Raw genomic sequence first — 19928 nt, 5'->3', positions numbered from 1 at the left:
TACCTGACTAGTCCTTACCAGTTGCCTTTCCTAGATCTTCCTTTAGGTAACACACACAGTATAGATATCCCACAGGCCTCTCTGTCCTGGGCATTCCTCTTTTTTGCTTCTATGTTACTTCACTTGGTGAGCTCATCAGTTCCCAAAGATTTAATTTTCATCTCTCCATTCTGATGAAATCTACTTATCTACCCATAACCGCTCTGCTGACCTACAATCTTTTGTCTCTAACTGCCTTTCTGACATCTCGACTGGATGTCCAGTAGACATTTTAAATTCAACATGTTCAAAACTGAAATTCATTATTTTTCTCTCTTAACCCTCTGCCCTTCCAAATTTCCCTATTACTGTCAAGGGCACCACCATTTTCTCAGACTCTCAGGCTCATAACTTAAGCGTCATCCTCAGTTCCTCATTATCTCTCAGCCCTATATCTAACGGATGGCCAAAGCCTGTTGATTTCACCTTTGCAACATCTCTCAAATATGCCCCCTTCTCTCCTCTGACACGACCACAACTGGTGAAAGCCCTCCAGCCTGGACTACTGTAATAGTCTGCTGGTGGGTCTATTTGCCTTAAATCTCTCCCCATTCCTATCCATCCTCCACTCAGCTGCCAAAGTCACTTTTCTATACCAGCGCACATTACCCACCTCCTCATTAATAAACTTCAGTGGGGGCAGCTAGGTGGCACAGTGGATAAAGCACTGGCACTAGATTCAGGAGGACCTGAGTTCAAATCCAGCCTCAGACATTTGACACTTATTTGCTGTGTGACCCTGGGCAAGTCACTTAACCCCCATTGCTCCGCAAAGACAAACAAAAATAAACTTCAGTGGTTCCCTACCACCTCTAGGATCAAATACAAAAGACTCTATTTGGTCTTTAAAGTCCTTCAAACCTACCTACACTTCTTCCTTCCCAGTCTTCTTACACCTTTCATTCAGTCGGGTATTCTTTAAGAAGGGTCTCCTTGTTATTCCATAAACAAGAATACTCCATCTTTGGCTGAGGGCATTTTCTCCTCCTACACCTAGAATGCTCCCTCTCTTCATCTCTGTTGCCTTCAAGTCCCAATTAAAATCCCATTTTCTATAGGAAGCCTTTCCTGACCCCTCTTTAGTACCTTCACTCTGTAAATTATTTCCTACTTATCATAGAACTTGTTTGTACATATTTGTTTGCTTTTTGTCTTCCCTGTTACATTGTAACCTCCTAAAGAGCAGGGACTGTTTTTTGTCCCTTGCAATATCCCCAAAGCTTAGCAGGGCCTAGTACATAGTAGACACTTAATAAAAGCTGACTGACTGAAACGATTAGTAAGCTAATCTATAAATAGTGATAGTTTTTGAAATTTTTCTTCCTTTCTATTCCCCAGGAATTACAGTAGAGATTGAATGCTACATGAAAATTACACGGGTATATTTTAAATATAAAAGGTGTCTATATTGTACCATGTTATCCCTAAGAAAAAAAAGGAAAATTTAAATATGAAAATATGAAAATGTTTGGAAAATAGAGCATGTAGTAAAAAGTGGCTATGTAATAGCCACTAATAACAGTGATTTCCCTAGCCAAAAGAAAACTAACCTGGTGAAAGCTTATAACTCAAGGAAAGAAAGAAAAAGGTACTGATGAAGATAGGTTTCTAGGACGACTAATTTTTATTTAAATACATTAAATATGTCACCCTAGGAAGTACTTGGGGAGGAACAGGTTTTTTTTAAAAAAATACCTGTACTTACCATTGTAAGGGCAGACGTTTGAGGTATTCTGGTCCAGAACTACAGACAGAGCAAATGAATGTATAAAATCTAAGAAAAAAAAAAGAAAATCAAATATACACCGAATAACCAAAGACAACACACATAACATTCCAAGTAATGTTCATCAGGCTAAAACTTCAGTACAATCAAGGCTCACAAGGTGAGAACATGCCTCTGATTAAATGAATGTATATAACTGATCTTGAAAATTAAACTGTTTGCACCCCAGGAGGAGGAGGTAGGAAAAGAGAAGCTCACAACAGGATGGAGTAAAAAGTCTCCTAACCTTGGAATCAGGAGACTTTATATTCAGCTTAACATCTGCTACTGTGACCTTGGGCAAGAAGTTATTTTACATCACAGCCTTCACTTTTGATTATAAAATGAGGTGTCTGGCTAAAAGATCTGTGATGTTCCCTCTGGTTTTTAGAGTGTGTATGAGTTTTAACTGAACATTATATATAAAGTTGCCCAAGTATGATGACTCAAATTTATTTCAATTCTCTTCTTAAAGTTCCTACGCTAATATCCATCAATGCAAAATTTGCTTCAAATTTTAAAGCATAGCACAGATGCTTCCCACACACACACACTTTGGAGTAGTTAAATTCCAACTCTTAAAGTCAATATTATGAGTTAATTGTAGGAATATGAAACTTCATAAATATTAAGCATATCAAAATGCTTTAAAAATAAGGAAAAGCAACAAAGTTTGAATACTTACCTGTCACCAAATAACATTGGCTTTTGAAGGCATTGCACACAAGCCTCATGAAACCACTGCTTACATTTGCAGCACTGCAACATTTTTAAATACCAGCTTCAAAAGAAAAGGGTATGTGAAAATTATTACTTTTCTATCAGAATCTTTTTAAGAAAAGCAACATTCTTCATATACTAGAAAATTTTTTATTGATTTCATTAAAATTCATCAATGAAAGAATGTAGTGGACTTGTAATAATGAAGACTGAGAAAAGAACCTTTTTTCCCCTTTTTTCCTGTAATAGAGTTTTCCTAACTATATAACTATTGGCAATCTCCAACTTAGAAAATATGTAATACTAATGCATACAAGCTTTAACCACTGCCCAAACAGTGTACACAAGTCTTGATAGTCATGGAAGAATTGTAAAAAAATTAGAAGAAGCTTTAAATGTAAAGAAAGGGAAGAAGCTTAAAAAAAAAAGACAATTATATAAAGTTTAATAATCTTTTATTTGGATTCCCAGGTGGAGCTGACCTATAACAGGGGTATTTTTACTATCCTCTCAAATGTACCCACCTTACATACTATCTATAGTTTTACCATTTGGAAGAGTTCTATTTTTAAAATGTAAGTGCTCCTTGAATGTTGGATGGTGGTGGTAGGGTGTCTTATCATTTACAAATTAGCATGAATTAGTTTGATTCCCCCCTCAATATCAAGCTGTATACTAAAATAAATAAGAATTTCAATCTAGGTAAAGTGGAAATACATTAATTTTGAAACATGAAATACTTTAAGAGTTGGAGTAAGGGGCAGCTAGGTGGAGCAGTGGACAGAGCACCAGTCCTGGAGTCAGGAGTACCTGAGTTCAAATTTGGCCTCAGACTCTTAACACTTACTAGCTGTGTGACCCTGGGCAAGTCACTTAACCCCAATTGCCTCATTTAAAAAAAAAAAAAAGAGTTAGAGTAGAATGGATGAACTGGGTTCCTGAGTGGAACACTAGAAAGGATGAAAAGAACAAAATAAAGAAAATAGGGTACTGAAGAAACATATCTACTTTTTGTCTAGACTTGATTTTGTATAAGTAATCTGTCTTCTCCTCTTCCTTCCTGCACACTATTTTTGTTCCTAGGTCCTTTGAGTGACCCAGAGCTTAAACTAGTCCTATATCTCTGTTATAGTGTGGGTTTAGAGAGTTCAAAACATTTATATGGGCTAGTCTGGAAACCAAATCACCACTTACATCTAGGTCCTGGTTATAGCAACTCAAGAGTCCTCTGAAATGGCTGCATTATTCAAATTTACACTATACCTTTTCATTGGGCTAGAACCAATTACTATCTTTTATTATACTGTAAAATATTCATGAACTTGAATATATGCACTAACTGTACTTCCTTATCACTTCAATTTCTTCAATCAGCACAGCACAACAGACTGAACACTACAGAATACGGAGATCTGGTTCCAATTGTTATTTACAAGTACTGACATTAAGCAATTACCTTAACCCTTCTAAGGCTCAGTTTCTAAATATACCTATCTCACAGGGTTGTTGTAAGGAAAACACTTTTAAAATTAAAGCATCAAGAGTTATTATTAAAATCATAACCATCTCCAGTATATTGCATTGCTAAATTCATGTACTATACGGAATAGCCAAGCATCATAGAGGGTAGCCTTAAAAGGAAAAAGAGCTCATCAAAAGAGCAAATGGTGGTGATATGGGAAAGAGCAGCAATTCCATTGCGTGTGTGTATGTGTGTACACATGCCATCAAGTGAATATGGTGTTTCACATGGAGTGCTTCACATAAATATATGGCCTCTCTTTTTTCTTTTTCTTTTTTATTTGTGGGGCAATGAGAGTTAAGTGACTTGCCCAGAGTCACACAGCTAGTGTCAAGTGTCTGAGGCCAGATTTGAACTCAGGTCCTCCTGAATCCAGGACCAGTGCTTTATCCACTGTACCACTTAGCTGCCCCCTTCAGGTCTTTCTTTAACACTATGTTTTTTTTGTTTCTTTTGTTTTTTGCAGGGCAATGAGGGTTAAGTGACTCGCTCAGGGTCACACAGCTAGTAAGTATGTCTGAGGCCGGATTTAAACTCAGGTCCTCTTGAATCCAGAGTTGATACTCTATCCACTGTACCACCTAGCTGCTCCCTTTCTTTAACACTGTAAAAACCATTTCTCTCTTATTAGATACCTCTTCAAGTGACTATCTACTACCCGCCTGGTTCCTGCAGCAGCACACACTACTCCAAAGCACAACAACAAAGCCATCATTCCAATTCACTATACTTTTAGGTATGACTCTGCCCTTGAAGTGTATAGCTATACACTTAGACCCTTACATTATCAGGTGGCCCCAGACTGCTTTAGTTGACAAATCTGTTTCTAATCTGTTGCCTACCACAACCTGAGAAAAAGAGACAACTAAAATGATTAAATTAAAAGCTCCCCCCACTCCCTGGTCCCCATTCTAAGCACCTCTCCGGACCCAGGATGGTTCTACATACCTAACAATAAAGCATACAGCTTTTGTTAACAGTTGTCTTAACAAGACTTTTTTCTATTTGATATTTTACAGAAATACTCTGGTTGGTTCATGTTACTGAAGTCTGATAACCTTGTACTGTACTTTCTTACTAAGAAAAGCTAAGTCCTATCACCCTTATTCTGAAGTACTTCCCATTTAGAAGGTGCTACTGTACAACAAATATCTTCCTCCTTCCCATCTTCCATTCTCTTTCATTCTAATATTGGATTGTACATTTCAAAACAGCAAATACTAAGTGCATAAAGACTATATATTGCCACATTACAACACACAGTTGGATACACAACCTGTAGGATTTAGTCATCAGACAGTACAAATAGACAATTACATGGGCCCTAACGTGAAGAAGAGATGGGTCTGCCTTTAGGAAATTACATTGTATGACCCCAAGCTTCTCCGATACACAAAGGCCCACCCATCTTTTTAATGGCAATATTCACCAGTGTTATTGTATGCGTGCAGATGTAGAACACTAGAGTCACTAAATAATTGGACAAGAGTATCACACAGAGGGCAATAGAAAGACACATGGTGGGGGTTGGAGGGGGAACAAACTATAACAAAAGAAAACAACTAACTTCAAAGAAGAGGTGTTGTATCTGTCATCAGGAAGATAAACAACTCTTCATGACCCCATTTGGCAAAGATGCTGGAGTGGTTCTGCCAGTGTCTAAAGCCAAATTTGAACTCAGATGATTTAAACCTCTTATTGCTTGGTGAATATCAAAGCAGGTGTGAATTAGGAATAAAATTATGAACTAGAGGAGAATGCTGATATTGTACTAAAATTTAAGCACAATGTGATCTAATTTTAAAATTTAACTCTTCTTTCTACTCTCAAACACCTGGCTAGAAAATTCTTTCAGTTAAAATAGAGAAAAACAATTTCTTAATGGTTTCTATCTGAATATGATTTTATTCAAATAATCTTACAATATTGCTGCAGAATCCTAAGGATACTAGGCACTTAAATAAATGTTTAACTGAACTGCTTATAAAACATGATTAATCATTCTGCCACCACCAGCTGACAAGAGTAGTAAAATCTGATTTGGTTTATAACAAGTCCACTTTGTTCCCAAATTCACATTAATGTTTGCTTTTTACCCATCCTAACTCTGTCAGTTTCTAGAGGGCCAATAAAAATAAGGCTGACATTCACCAAAGAACATGAGAACCAGGAAAATCTCAGACCTGATTGGGAGACAGAGCAGTAAATTTCTTCCCTTAAAGTTGGCTTATTAAGTCAACATTACTAGTATTTACAAGTCCTCTTAAATTCCCAATAAACAAGGATTTATGGACTGTTAAGTAATTAAATAGAAAATATCATCTACTTACTCTCCAGGACCTCCACAGTAGCAGTAACACTGCTGAGCATTGGTTTTATGACCTGGATCCCACTCTAGGTCTGCCACACTATAGGGTAAAGTCTGCTTCATGACTTGTAACGCTTTGGCATTTGGTCCTTTCTTAAGCGCACCACCCCTCTATAGTAAAATTCAAAAATAAAGACAAAGATAATTGGTTAACAATAAAGGCTAAATTTTAAACACCATTCAAAAATCAATGACTTGTAATGTCTCCAAAACTTCCTTTTAAAATATTGTTTTAGAACTATTATTAAAAATTTACTCTAGTTGTTACTGTCAATTAAAAAATACAAGGGAGTAGCAAAGTACATATTGGCAGTGTCAAGGCGGTGCTCTGTTTTTCTATCCTACTTTGTTGTGGATATGCTTGTTTTCTTAAGTTCAAAATAAAATAAATACATTTATTTTTTTAAAAGATGATAAAGAAGTGCTTAATAAATGTTTTATGGCTACCATTAGACATAAATCTGTATGTGTGTATACACACACACATATACAGTATATATGTGTGTATCTACATATATGTGCATAGATACACATGTGTTTGTGGGTATATATAGCAAGAGAAAGGGAGGGAGAAAGGTCAGTTCTTTTTTCCTGTATCTGAGCAGCTTCTACCTTCATAGAGTCTTTGTGGTAAATGTGGATATTTGTAATAGTCAGAATAACTTGGTTGCTCAAACTTGTACTTAAAACAATACTGATGTTACCATATAGAATGTTCTCTTGGTTCTGCTCACTTCGTTCTTCATTATTTCATGGAAGTCTCTCCATGCTTTTCTAACATCACTGAGCTCATCATTTCATAATGATTTCATCATGCACACATACTACAATTTGTTCAGCCATTCCTCAATAGACATCCCCATGATTTCCAGTTCTTTGCCATCACAAAGAGAGTGGCTATAGGTTATTTTACTTTTTCCCTAATCATCTTGGGAAACAATCCTAAGAGTGGTATGCCTGTTTATATTCTTTGACCATTTATCTATTGGGGAATGATATAATTATCTTCTTTTGCATCACTAACTCAAGTTCAGAACTTGTATCAAAATCAGCAGTGCAGATGTAGTCTAATAATCCTTATAAAGAGTATTTCTATACAGCTTTATTCTTATTTTTCCATCAACAAGTTACATATATACAAAAATTACAGTAGAAAAATTTACAAATTTTACTTAGGGCCACAGGATAAAAATCTTAAAATATATACCTTTGTTGTTGTTGCAAAAACACACTGTCGACAAAGCCATTTTTCATCGGAGTCAATCACACTGGAATCGATATTAGGTGTATGGCACAATTGATGATATCCTAAATTAAAAAAACAAAAACAAATTAGATGCCCAAATGTGGACAAGTGACAACAAAATTTCAAGGACGTGTTTCAAAATAAAATTATCTATGTTTTAACATTCTTCAATGATATAAAATGTTTTTCTTTTTGCTGTAAAAATGTATGCATGGGGGAAGCTAGATGGCACGGTGGATAGAACACCAGCCCTGGAATCAGGAGGACCTGAGTTCAAATCCAGCCTCAGACACTTGACACTTACTAGCTGTGTGACCCTGGGCAAGTCATTTAACCCTAATTGGTACCCCCCCCCCCAAAAAAAGTAGGCCAAATCCCTTTTTAGTTCTTAAATAAGATGAACACAGAATTCAGTTTCTTGTCAAAATATATTCTACATTTCAGGAGCCAGTAAATTTAATCATTAAAACTGAATTTATTCAAAGTCATATTAGATAACATTATGTAATATAAGTTACATGTAAAGTAACATAAATAAGGCCTCAAGTTACCAATGTATCAAAATATTTATTATTACTCTTATACAGAGAAATCTGTCTTAAGACTAAGAAAAAAAATTAACATTTTAATGAAATCATATCCTACTTACCTTGCCCACACTTATCACATATAACCATTTCATTAGGAGCTTCTGAATACTCTTCCTGACATATTGTACAGACCATTTCCCCACTTCCAGTGGCTCCTGAAGATAATTAAAAATAATTTATTCAAACAAAAAAATAGTGAATACATAAAGAAGCACTTCCTACAAGTCATTTCCACGTGCCAGAGAATGGTTTATATAAGAGTACTTTGTTGACTTTACTTAAGTAAATTCTTATTAAGTAATACTTAATGAAAACCTAAGGAAAATTGCTATTTTTTAAGCTAAAGGATCTAATTATATCAGCTCAAGAAAGACTGGTCAACAGTTAAAGACAAGACTTTCATACTTCCCTTGTTCTGCTATGAAGCAACAACTACTGTTCTCACCTCTGTTCCTCGCTCACACTGTTTTCTATGGCAAAAATATACTTCTTTTTCACCTACTGAATTCCTAGATGTTCTTTAAAGCCTAATAATTCAAATGCATCCTCTTCTCCTAATTCTGTACCTTCTCCCATGGACCTTGTATAGCATTTTGATTTGCAACTTTTTAAGGCACTTATTGTGTAATATTATGTATCTGTTATCTATGTTTGTGCCCTATCTACTGGTCTGTAGACGTGTAAGCTCCATGAGATCAGGAATGGTGTCTTACTTTTATCTGCCCATCCAATGCCTAGCACAGTCCTCTACTCATATCAATCACCTTATACCTTGCAGAGAAGAGTTTACCTAAACTCTAAAACTAATCACCAAGCAAAACAGAAAATATCCAGGAGTAAGAGAGAGAGGAAAGAAGTAGTTATCATGGTACTTGACTGGAATGAGATCTTTACCAGGTAAACCATCTCAAAGCAATCTTTTTAAGTGACCTAATTATTCTCTCAAGGTTTATGTTGGTATCAGAAGATAGATCCATTCATTACTTGTGGAAACCTACACCTTCAATTCTGTATCCATTAAAGTATCCATGTCTGGCTCATCTTTGGTAGTGGGTCTCTAGCTTCATATCTTCTTCTTCTGGGGCTACTATGGGCCCAAAAGCTTGAACCACAACTTTACACACATCCATTTGTCATTTTGGTGGCAATAGTAGTGCAGCTAGGTAGGGCGAATACTACAGAACTGAACTGTCAGGGAATGTTTCAAACAGGGTCTTCTAATCAAGTGGGCTCTATGACTCACACAGATCTTCCCTTTTCCTGCCACTTGCTACCACCACGAAAACACTAGACAAATATGATCTTTTACTGTCTGCAGAGCAGCGAGGAGGAGGGGATTCATAGGAATAAACCAAGAAAATTCACATTAGACAGTACCATCTTATAGCAAGTCACATGATAGTGGGTTTCTAGAGCAGCAGTTCTCTGAGGACCTTCTAGGGCTCCCCAAAACTCTTTTGGGGTCCATAAGGTCAAAACTAAGATATTGCCTATTAAAATTATCTTCCCTTTTCCAATTATATATATAGATAGATATAAAATATAGATATATAGATATAATATATAGATATATATATATCTATGTGAGGCCAGATTTTCTTTATATACTTCAACCGAAACAACATACTTCAATAGACTGAATGCAAACGCATATATAAGAATCCAACTGTCTTCCATTAAACCAGGTATTAAAAAGAATGGCAAAAACCCATAAAAAACAATGTTATTTTTTGTCAAATTTTTTTTTTGCTTTGGAAAATGTAAGTACTTTTAAAATCTGTTAACATATAATGGATTTATTGGTTATTTTTAATGAAATAATATTTTAAACTCACGTTTTAATTTTTAATACAGTAAATGCTGATATAACCTAACATAATAAGCAAAAGTTCTTTTAGGTACTCAATTTTTAAGAATGTAAATGGATCCTGAGGTCAAAAAGTTTGAAAACCACTGTTCTAAAGTATGAGTGATACTGTGAAAAGACAGTTCAAAAATAAAAATTTAAACTCAAAGTCAAAAATTTATTCTTTTGGTATTAGAGAGATGATTCAGCCTACTAAGGTAATTGTTGTTGTAGCCCTGCTGTCCCTTTAAATCCTTTGGCTTAGTATGTTCTTACTGCCTCCTCAGTTCCATCTTCAAAATATGCTACCATCCCTCTGAAAAGATTAATTACAGAATAGTTACTTCTTTAGAATTATTTAAGCTTTTGAGTATCTGAGAACTAAGTAATACAATTACACAAAATGTGACTGAAATTTTATTTTTTAGTTTTCTTCAGTAACATATCTAATATGTACCACAACTCTGCTACGTGCATAGAAACCTTCCTTCCAAGAAACCAGGAAATGGAAAGCTCTAGTGATTTACTATATAATTATGACTTGTGGCCCAAAAACAGAACTCAAAAGCCAAGTTTACAGTTCTAAGAAAGCAACCATTATGTAGGGAAATCAATCCCTTATAGTGCTGATGGCTAAACTTAAAAGGGCTGGTGGAAAAGGTCCAGGAGCTGAGCAGCAGCAGCAGCAATGTTTTAAACCAATAAACTTTAGATCCTCTACAGGAAGTATCTTCTATGGAAAGTACTTTAATAGAAGAAAGCTGAATATCAGAGTTCTAAATAAACCAATAGCTAATAGTCCCACTTCTGTGTTTCCTTTCTAAGTCGGACACAAATCCCTTTAGATTCTTTCCTGATCAGTTATCTGATAAGGAAACTCAGAAGTGGAGCTTCATTGGGCCATTGGTATACTTAGAATTTTGACACAGATATTTCGACATTCTTTCTGCAGTTAAAGGACTTTTCAGAGAGAATACACCCTATAAGGGTCCACACTTACCAGATTTAAAGGGTAGCTGAAAAAAATGATCCCAACAACTTCCATGACTTAAGTATCTGCAATTATAATCTAGATTAATGGAAATTTTTAATGTATATTATGTTAAAGCAAGGGATACCTGAATTTATTCTGACATCAATCCAAATCTAATTATTAACCTCATCAAGAGGTAATGAAAATAATGGAGTAGCAATTTCTGTCACTCTTATTTATACATATTTTCTATTACTATAAAATACGGGAACCATATATTTATGTGTGTCTCAGTAAGACCTAAATGTGACTCATAGGATCATGTTGTTGTTCAGTCATGTCTGACTCTCTGACCCCATAAACCGTAAATTGCCAGGCCCTTCTATCCTCCACTATATCCCCAAGTCTGTCCAAGTTCATGTTCGTGGCTTCCATGATATTAACCATGCATCTCATCCTCTACTGTCCCTTCTCTTTGTGCTTTCAATCTTTCCCAACAGCAGGGTCTTTTCCATAGAGGCTTGTCTTTTCATAATGTAGCCAAATTATCTGACCTTCCAATGAACATAAGCTAATAATAGTCACTAAAAACATTTATGATAGTTCATAGAAGTGTCCACTTTTTAACCTAACAACATCTTCTCCTCTGTATGTCAATAATGCTTCCAACTTCCATCACATGATAATTTCACTGACAAAGATCCAACTTTTTATGACACAAGTGATCTCTCAACACCAATGAGATATAACAGTATCTTGGACTAGATTGAGCATTTTCTCCATTACTTTCTTAAAGATGATATATTTATTTTAATACCCACATTCAAAGGGCAGAGACAATTTGAAAAAAAATCAAATTTCAATATAAATCACTTTCAAGAAAAATAATAACACCTGCCTGTTTGTATGTCCTTCCAGAGAACCCAGGATTTAGAACTATCTTCAAATATGATGAAGCAGCTCTGTTTCAATATGTTTATCTGTAACACAGAAGAATATTTAATAGGACCTTTCTAAAAATTATAAATTATAACCATAAGCTCAAAACTAGGATATGATTGTATTAGACTTTAAGTTGTGATAACAAGACTACTTTAAATAACTTGCCTTTTTGATAGTTCCAAGATAAAATAAGCCATCTGACCATCTAGCTAGGACATCCTGACCTTCTTCAAATTTACATGCTGGCTTTTTGGCTTTTTGTCCATCCTGTAAAGACAGTTTGGTCAAGGATGTTGGGGTCTTTTGGTTTCGACGTAAAGGAGACCGCTTATGGACCAATGAATTACACGCCCCTGTAGAGTCTCTGTTTAGGAAATAGAAGCCATTAAAAAAAATATATAAATAACCACATCCTACATTTACAAAGTATTCACAAAAATTCTCAGGCAGGTAGTATACCGATTTTATAGGTGGAGAACCAGATTCAGTGAGGTTAAGTGACTTGTTCAGGAAGTACCTGGTTGCAAGTAGTGAGACCAAGGTCAAATACAAGACTCCTGACTGCCAGCTCAGCAGTGTCTTTCCCCTAGCTCCCTTGCAATGTACACTGTGGCAAAGCAGGCTGTCCTTAGTTGAACAATGCATACTATGCTCTTTGGACATGCTGTGTGAACTATGATTATATCATACTACCTAAGAAAGAACAATATGTAGTATGTCTTCTATGCATATTTGTACTAAGAAATGGATTTGAGATTTACACATGGATCCCTTGTGAACAATCTGGTCTTTCTTGTACAATGATTAATAAAAACACTCGATACAGGAAATGCTAGCAAGGTCATGTCTGAAAACACAGACCTGGAAAAAAGCAAGGCAGAAAAATAATTGTTAATATTTGCCTAGCTGCCTCAGATAGCTAGTTGGCACAGTGGAAAGAACAAACACTCAGCCTGGAGTCAGGAAGACCTGAGTTCAAATGTAACCTCAGACACTAGCAATGTGACCCTGAGCAAGGCACTTAACCTCTATTTGCCTCAGTTTCCTCAACTGTAAAAAAAGGACACTAATAATAGCACCTACCTCCCAGGATTGTTGTGAGGCCCAAATAATATCTATAAATTACTTAGCACAGTACCTAGCACACAGTAGGCACTATATGAATGCTTATTCCCTTCCCCCCCCTTCTCTTTTCCTTTCCATCCTCCACACACTAAGGTAAGGGTCAGCAATCATTCATTAGCCACATATTGTCTATCACTTTGCTGTAGCAGGCATGGAGAAAAGGATGAGGAGATAACTAAGATTTATATGTTAACTATCTTTTGTCTCTGCAAAGTCATAGCGGTATAAGGGGAAATCAGTCAATAACACAGAGGACATTCTCTACATAGACAAGTGGCTGCAGTCGACAGAAATGGCTGCAGATGGAAGAGCAGAAAGAGCACTAGGCCTGGAGTCAGGAAGACCTGAATTCAAATACACCTCAGCCACTTACTAGCTGTGTGTCCCTGGGCTAGTCATTTAACCTCTATTTGCCTTAGTCTTCTGGAAGAGGAAATGGCAAACCACTCCAGTATGTTTGTCAAGAAAAAAATGGGGTCACAAAGAGTCAAACAGGCCTGATCTACTGAATAACAACAAGGTGGCACAGTATATGATCCTGGGCAAGTCATTTAATCTTTGCCATATGTAAAATGGGGATCACAATAGCGCCCACCTCACAGGGTTGTTGAGAGGTTCAAATGAGATGGTATCTGTGAAGCGCTTAGCATAGCGCCTGGCACATAGTAAGGGCTTAATATAAAGGACATGGAGGGATAGTGCCAAAATGAACTGGTCTTTTTCATAATTTTGCCAAGGGCTAGCCCTGATCATGCCTCTCAAAATCTCTCATAACAGAGACTGCTGATTCTTCCATGCATTGTGGACCATTAAACATTAATATAGACTTCATTTTATTGATTTCTTTCAGTTTTTATGCCATCACTTTCCAATATACTTCCTCTACCCAGCCCCAACTCTTATAAAAAAAATTTTAAGCAAAAATAACCAACACAGTACACACACAACACAACAATTTCTATCTGAGGTCCTCCACCTCTCTAGTGAGCATTAAAGAGACAACATGGGTTTACCAAAAACAGGCAGGACAATTTTAGAACTACTAGCCATATTGCAAAAGAAAACACACACAAAAAGTGAAAAAGGGTATGCTTCAATCTGCATTCAAAGTTCATTGGTTCTCTTTCTGATGATGGATAGCATTTTTCATCATGATCCTTTGGAACTGTTTTAATCAGAGTAGCTAAGTCTTTCAGTTAATCATCCTTCCAATATTGCTGTTGCTGTATAAGATGTTCTGGCTCCACTCTTTTCACTTTGCATCAGTTCATATTAAATCTTTCCAGGTTTTTCTGAAACCATCCTACTTAACATTTTGTACAACACAATAATATTCCATCACAATCATATACCCAATAACTTGTTCTGCTATTCCCCAATTTATGGGCATCCCTACAATTTCCAGTTCTTTGCCAACACAAAGAGCTGCTAGAAACATTTTGGAACATACAGTTTCTTTTCCTTTTCCCATATTTAGAAATAGACCACTTCCTCTCCAATATTTGTCACTTTCCCCTTCTATAATTTAGGCAATCTGGTAGGTGCAAAAGGATATCCCAAGGTTGTTTTAATCTGGATTTCTCTAATCAGTGATTTAAAGCATTTTATATGACTTATATTGTTTTGATTTCTTCACTGATTTGCATTTTTATAAACATCCTCTTTTTGTTCTTTGCATATAGAAATGGTGTTTGTCATGATTTTAATAAAAAATTGATTTCTAAAACAAATCTTGTTATACTCCTTTTTTAAAGACAAAGTTGCTAGGCTTCTAAAGCACAATGGGTGACGATATAGATTATGTAGCTGGATTTCAGAAAGGCTTTTGACAATCTCATGATATCTTTATGGACAAGATATAGAGAAGTGGGCTAGCTGATAATATGGTTAGATGGCTTTATCTGATCTCAACTGGGCCTTCACTATATATAGCAACCCTTTTGGTCTTTTATGATTTGACTATATCATAGTCTCTACAATGGCTATTCCAAACCTCCTCTATCCTCAGACCAACACAACTTCTCTCTTTCAAAAGAGAATCTCTCTTCATACTTCCTAACTCCACATCAAAGCCTTTCTTTCCTATCTTGTTTCTCTTTATCCCCAAGCCCCACCCTGGAAATCATAAATATCAGCCTTCAAATCTGACCTGAGACACTGTGTGACCCTGGTCAAATCACCTAATCTGTCTGGTTCTGTTCCTTATATGTAAAATGGGGATAAATGCACCTACCTCACAGGGTTGTCATGAGGATAGAAGGAAAGAAATGCTTTGCCAGCCTTAAAGCATTATGTAAATGCTAGATGTTATTAGCTACACAGGGTCCTTTTTGGTTCACTCAGTTGTCTTTTTTCCTCTCCATGAAATAATTTTACATTTATTTTGCACATATCTTACATTTGCTTATTTGCACATATACTATTCTCCCCAAACCCCTAGCTAACAATTAAGCTCACCACAGGCAAGACTTATTTTTGTCTTTATATCCCCAGCACTCAGCATGACGTCTGGCATATAGCAGTATGCTTACTAAATTGATTTGAATAACCGCCACCTCCACAAATGGAAATAACTGATAAATTGTTATCAGTAAGGAGACATGTCCCAAGTGAAGTGCCCCGAAAAGTCATCCTTAGTCCTGTGTTGTTCATCCACACTGACCTGAATCAAAGTATAGATGACCTGAAGTCGATAAAAAGCCAAAAAGGATAGCCAACAAACAAGAAGACAAGTCAGATCCGAAAAGGTTTTAACAGAGCAAGGGACCAAATTTAATATTATCTACTAATTATGACATTATAAAGTGCTCTGTAGAACTTACAGTGCTATATAAGTGTAAGTTATCTTAATTATTATCAATAGTGATATGTATCAAGTCCTAGATTTATATTCAAAAAATTAAATGCACTAACAGAATTGGGGAGCCACAGCTTGTAAGTAGTATGAAAAAGATTTGGTAGTTTTACTGGTCTGCAAGATCCTTATGAATCAACTTCATGGCATGATGAACAAAAATGCCAATAAAATCCTAAGCTACATTAATAAAATATCCAGAATGAGAGAGCTAATAATGCTATTGTACCATACCCTAGTCAGTCCATCTATACCTAAGTCAATTATGGGCACCACAGTTAAGGAAGGAAAATAACTAGACCATCCAGAAGAGAACAAACAGAATGGTGAGGGGACTGAAAACCATATTACACGACTAACTGGAAATTGGGAGTATTTAGCCTAGAGATGGGATTTAGGAGTAACACAGTAGTAATTCCATTTGAATAACTACAAAATATATAAAATACTTGGGCAAGCAAGATACACACAAGAACTAAATATAATTGCAAAACACTATTTATAGAAATAAAGACAGCCATTAATAATTGAAGAAGTATTAACTGCTGAAGGTTGAGGTTGAGCTGAGCAAATGATAATACTATCTGAATTTATTTATTCAGTGACATACCAAACTACCAAAATATTACATTATAGAACTAGAAAATAACAACAATCATGTGAAGGGACAAAAAGTTAAAAAATCTCAAGTGAATAAATGAAATAAAGAGGAAAACAGGGGGTCTGTACAAGATTTTAAATTTTATTATAAAGTAGTGATCATTAAACAATTTGGTACTGGTCCAAAAATGGAGAAGCCAATTTGAGAACAGATTAAGTACATAAAAGACAGAAACAATTGAACTCAATAGTCTGGTATTTGATAAAACTATAGAACCAACTTCAGTAAACTGTTAGGAAAATTGGATGAATTTTGCCTGGCAGAAATTAAGTTTAGAAGACCAACACTTCACACTACAGCAAGCTATAAATGGATGCATGATCTATATATAAAGTCACATCATAAACATATTAGAGGAAAAAAGAAAAAAATTACCTTGCAGATCTATGAGAAGGCAAAGTTCATAGAGAAGTCAGATAAAATGAATCTTAAAGATGTGACTACATAAAACCAGAAAGTTTTGCACATATTCACTACTGATTCATATACTCTCTGTCAAATAGGGAGTTGGTGGTAGAACAAAGATTTGAACCCAAGTTCTGATTACAAATCTATTGCTGTTTCTCCTGTTAACAACACTTGGGTCTCATGTTCTTTTCTTCTATAAACTCACCTATTATACTTTTTTTTTTTTTTGGTGAGGCAATTGGGGTTAAGAAGTGAAAGTAATACAAAAAAGAGCATCAAATCTTTTTTTTTTGCGGGGCAATGGGGTTTAAGTGACTTGCCCAGGGTCACACAGCTAGTAAGTGTCAAGTGTCTGAGGCCAGATTTGAACTCAGGTCCTCCTGAATCCAGGGCCGGTGCTCTATCCACTGCGCCACCTAGTTGCCCCCCTGGTATACACTCTTAATGAACAATAAATCAAAACTTTCTAATATAACAATTACATCTTATAGCACAGCAAATTCCCACTCTCTGGTGAGAATCTGAACCATTTAATTAAAAAAGGAAGTGTTTTAAACATCAGTCATTTGGAACCAACACTGAACAATGTATTTGACCTGAGTTCTATTGATTATTTAAACAATTTGGTTCATTCTCTAGTAGTCATTATGTATACTGTTCACAGAGCAGCACAGCTCAGGTCATTTAGCCCCCTACTTTACAGATGAGGAAACTGAGGCTCAGAAAGGTAAAGTGACTTGCCCAGGGTTACCAGGCTAAGGCTAGCAGACAGGAGATTTGAACTCAGGGTCTCAGACTCTAAATCCAACATTCTATACACCGTGCCATGCTGCACACCAAGAATCATTCTCAAATTTTCCCTCTCCCTCACTCTTCCTTCAACAATTGTTGAACCCCATGGCTTCAGTCTCTCTCTCACATCTTCAACCTTCTTTACTTATGTGGCCATTCTAGTACAGGCTTTCATGTTACCTCCTAGCCTCCTAAGCCTTTCCTGATCCCTCACAGTTGTTACTGAATTTTCTTGCCTACAACAGTAGTAGTAGTAGCTGCAGCAGCAGCAGTAGCTATCATTTAGTTAGCACTTTTAAGGTTTCAAATTGTTTTACAAACATTAACTCATTTTATCGCTATCATTAGTCCCATTTTAAAGATAAGGAAACTGAGACAGCCAGATGTTAAGTGATTTGCCCAGAATCACACGGCCAATAAATATCTGAGGCTATATTTAAATTCAAAGTCTCCTTAACTCCAGATCCAGGGCTCTACACACTGAGCCATCTAGTTGTTGCCAAAATATTGGTATCTGTTTACATGATTCACTAGTAGATTATTAGCTTCCTTAAGGGTATTGTGGGGACCAATTTTTAATTGGGGAGTGCTAGCTAAGCGGCTTGCCGCGATACTGGGGCAAGGAAGGAGACCGGCAGCCTCCCTCAAAACAGAACGAGATTTATTTTAACAAGAACGAACTTAAAAAAAAAAACAAAACACAAACAGGATCAGTAGGATCAAGGGAAAGGGAATAAAATGGGGAAAGGGAAATTATAATGCCTGAAAAAATACCACCGCCCAGGAATCAGCTGAAAATACACAGCAGAACGCCTGTCGTTTTCTAGCTTCCACCTAGAATGCCCAATTCTCCTCCCCCAAACCTAGAAACACCCCACACAGCCCCAGCCAATGGGATGGCTGCTCTGACAGTCACATGACTCCCCTCTAGCTTCCACCTAGAATGCCCAATTCTCCTCCCCCAAACCTAGAAACACCCTACACAGCCCCAGCCAATGGGATGGCTGCTCTGACAGTCACATGACTCCCCTCACTAGGCTTCCAATCATTATAATTTTGCCAGGCCCAAGTAGGCGTCGAGTGGTGATGATGTGAGGTGCCAGAGCCCTGGCATCGGCTACAACCAGTGGTTGGAGCGCTGAGGCATAAAAACCTCAAATAACAATTAATTCTTTACAGTATGGTCTTTTAAGTTATATCTTTCTAGCATCTACCCAGTGCTTGGCATAGAGTAGGCAATTAACAAATTCGTTTTGGAGAAGAGAAGCTAAATGTCTTCAATTCATAGGAACACAGCTTTCCTGGGGACTAAACAATTAAGAAAATCGACATTTATTTGGTCATTTTGCTGCTCTACAAATCAGACAAAAATGCATCTCCAAATTATTCTGTGATTTTTTTGCACATCAGCAACAGAAAAATGCAATGTCCCCATAGAATAATAGTGAGTACAAACAATTCAGCAGTGAAACCAGTATGCTGCATTTAAAAGGACAAAAAATGTGTAGCTTTCAAGTATATAAATACTGGTATGTATTTTGTACTTTATCTTCAACCAATAATTAAAGATAGATATTGGGTAATGAGTTTAAGCATTATTTCAAAAACTTTCAGTCAACACTAATTTATTGCCACTAATTGTATTTTGTTATTGGTAGTAAAAAAAGGAAGGTATTAATTTGAAATACTTATTGTTGCCTTTTAAATGATGAACAGTGTTTGTCAACAAATTTCTATATTAACTAAAAGGGAGAGGTGATAAATCAGATTGGGTTGTATTCCTGAAAACTGTCACACTGATTTGTAAAGAAACAAGTATTACCTCCTCTTTTATTTCATATAACTAGATATCCAAACTGGGATGAAATAGAATTTAAATTATACTTTCATTAGAAAAACAAGGTTTACTGTCATAGCATTGACAGAAATTGGGTAGGGGTATGAATAGCCTCACCAAAAGAAAGAAAAACCCTGCGTATGAGGATGGTTTTGGACAACTAAAAGCCTATAAAAGCTCTGCTCCTAACACATTCAATCTCAAAATTAAGAAATTTCATCTACATATCATGATGATAAA

At 36.2% G+C, this 19928-nt stretch overlaps 1 protein-coding gene across 2 annotated transcripts in view; it reads right to left on the bottom strand.

Annotated features, from left to right (window-relative positions):
• Positions 1-19928, bottom strand: part of MTF2 (metal response element binding transcription factor 2) — a 65744-nt gene that overhangs the window by 20826 nt on the left and 24990 nt on the right. Inside the window, exons 2-8 of one of the 2 annotated variants that reach the window (XM_044002107.1) lie at positions 12177-12375; positions 11968-12049; positions 8310-8405; positions 7622-7722; positions 6377-6525; positions 2490-2585; positions 1745-1813 (exon numbers count right to left, since the gene is read on the bottom strand). In XM_044002107.1, the coding sequence (XP_043858042.1) occupies positions 1745-1813; positions 2490-2585; positions 6377-6525; positions 7622-7722; positions 8310-8405; positions 11968-12049; positions 12177-12375 (792 nt within the window). The remainder of the gene's footprint in view (positions 1-1744; positions 1814-2489; positions 2586-6376; positions 6526-7621; positions 7723-8309; positions 8406-11967; positions 12050-12176; positions 12376-19928) is intronic. The other variant, XM_044002108.1, reaches the window with a different exon arrangement.

The sequence above is a fragment of the Dromiciops gliroides genome, chromosome 4 (genome assembly GCF_019393635.1).
Source record: "Dromiciops gliroides isolate mDroGli1 chromosome 4, mDroGli1.pri, whole genome shotgun sequence".
NCBI lineage: Eukaryota > Metazoa > Chordata > Mammalia > Microbiotheria > Microbiotheriidae > Dromiciops > Dromiciops gliroides.
This window is presented reverse-complemented; position numbering and strand designations above follow the sequence as displayed.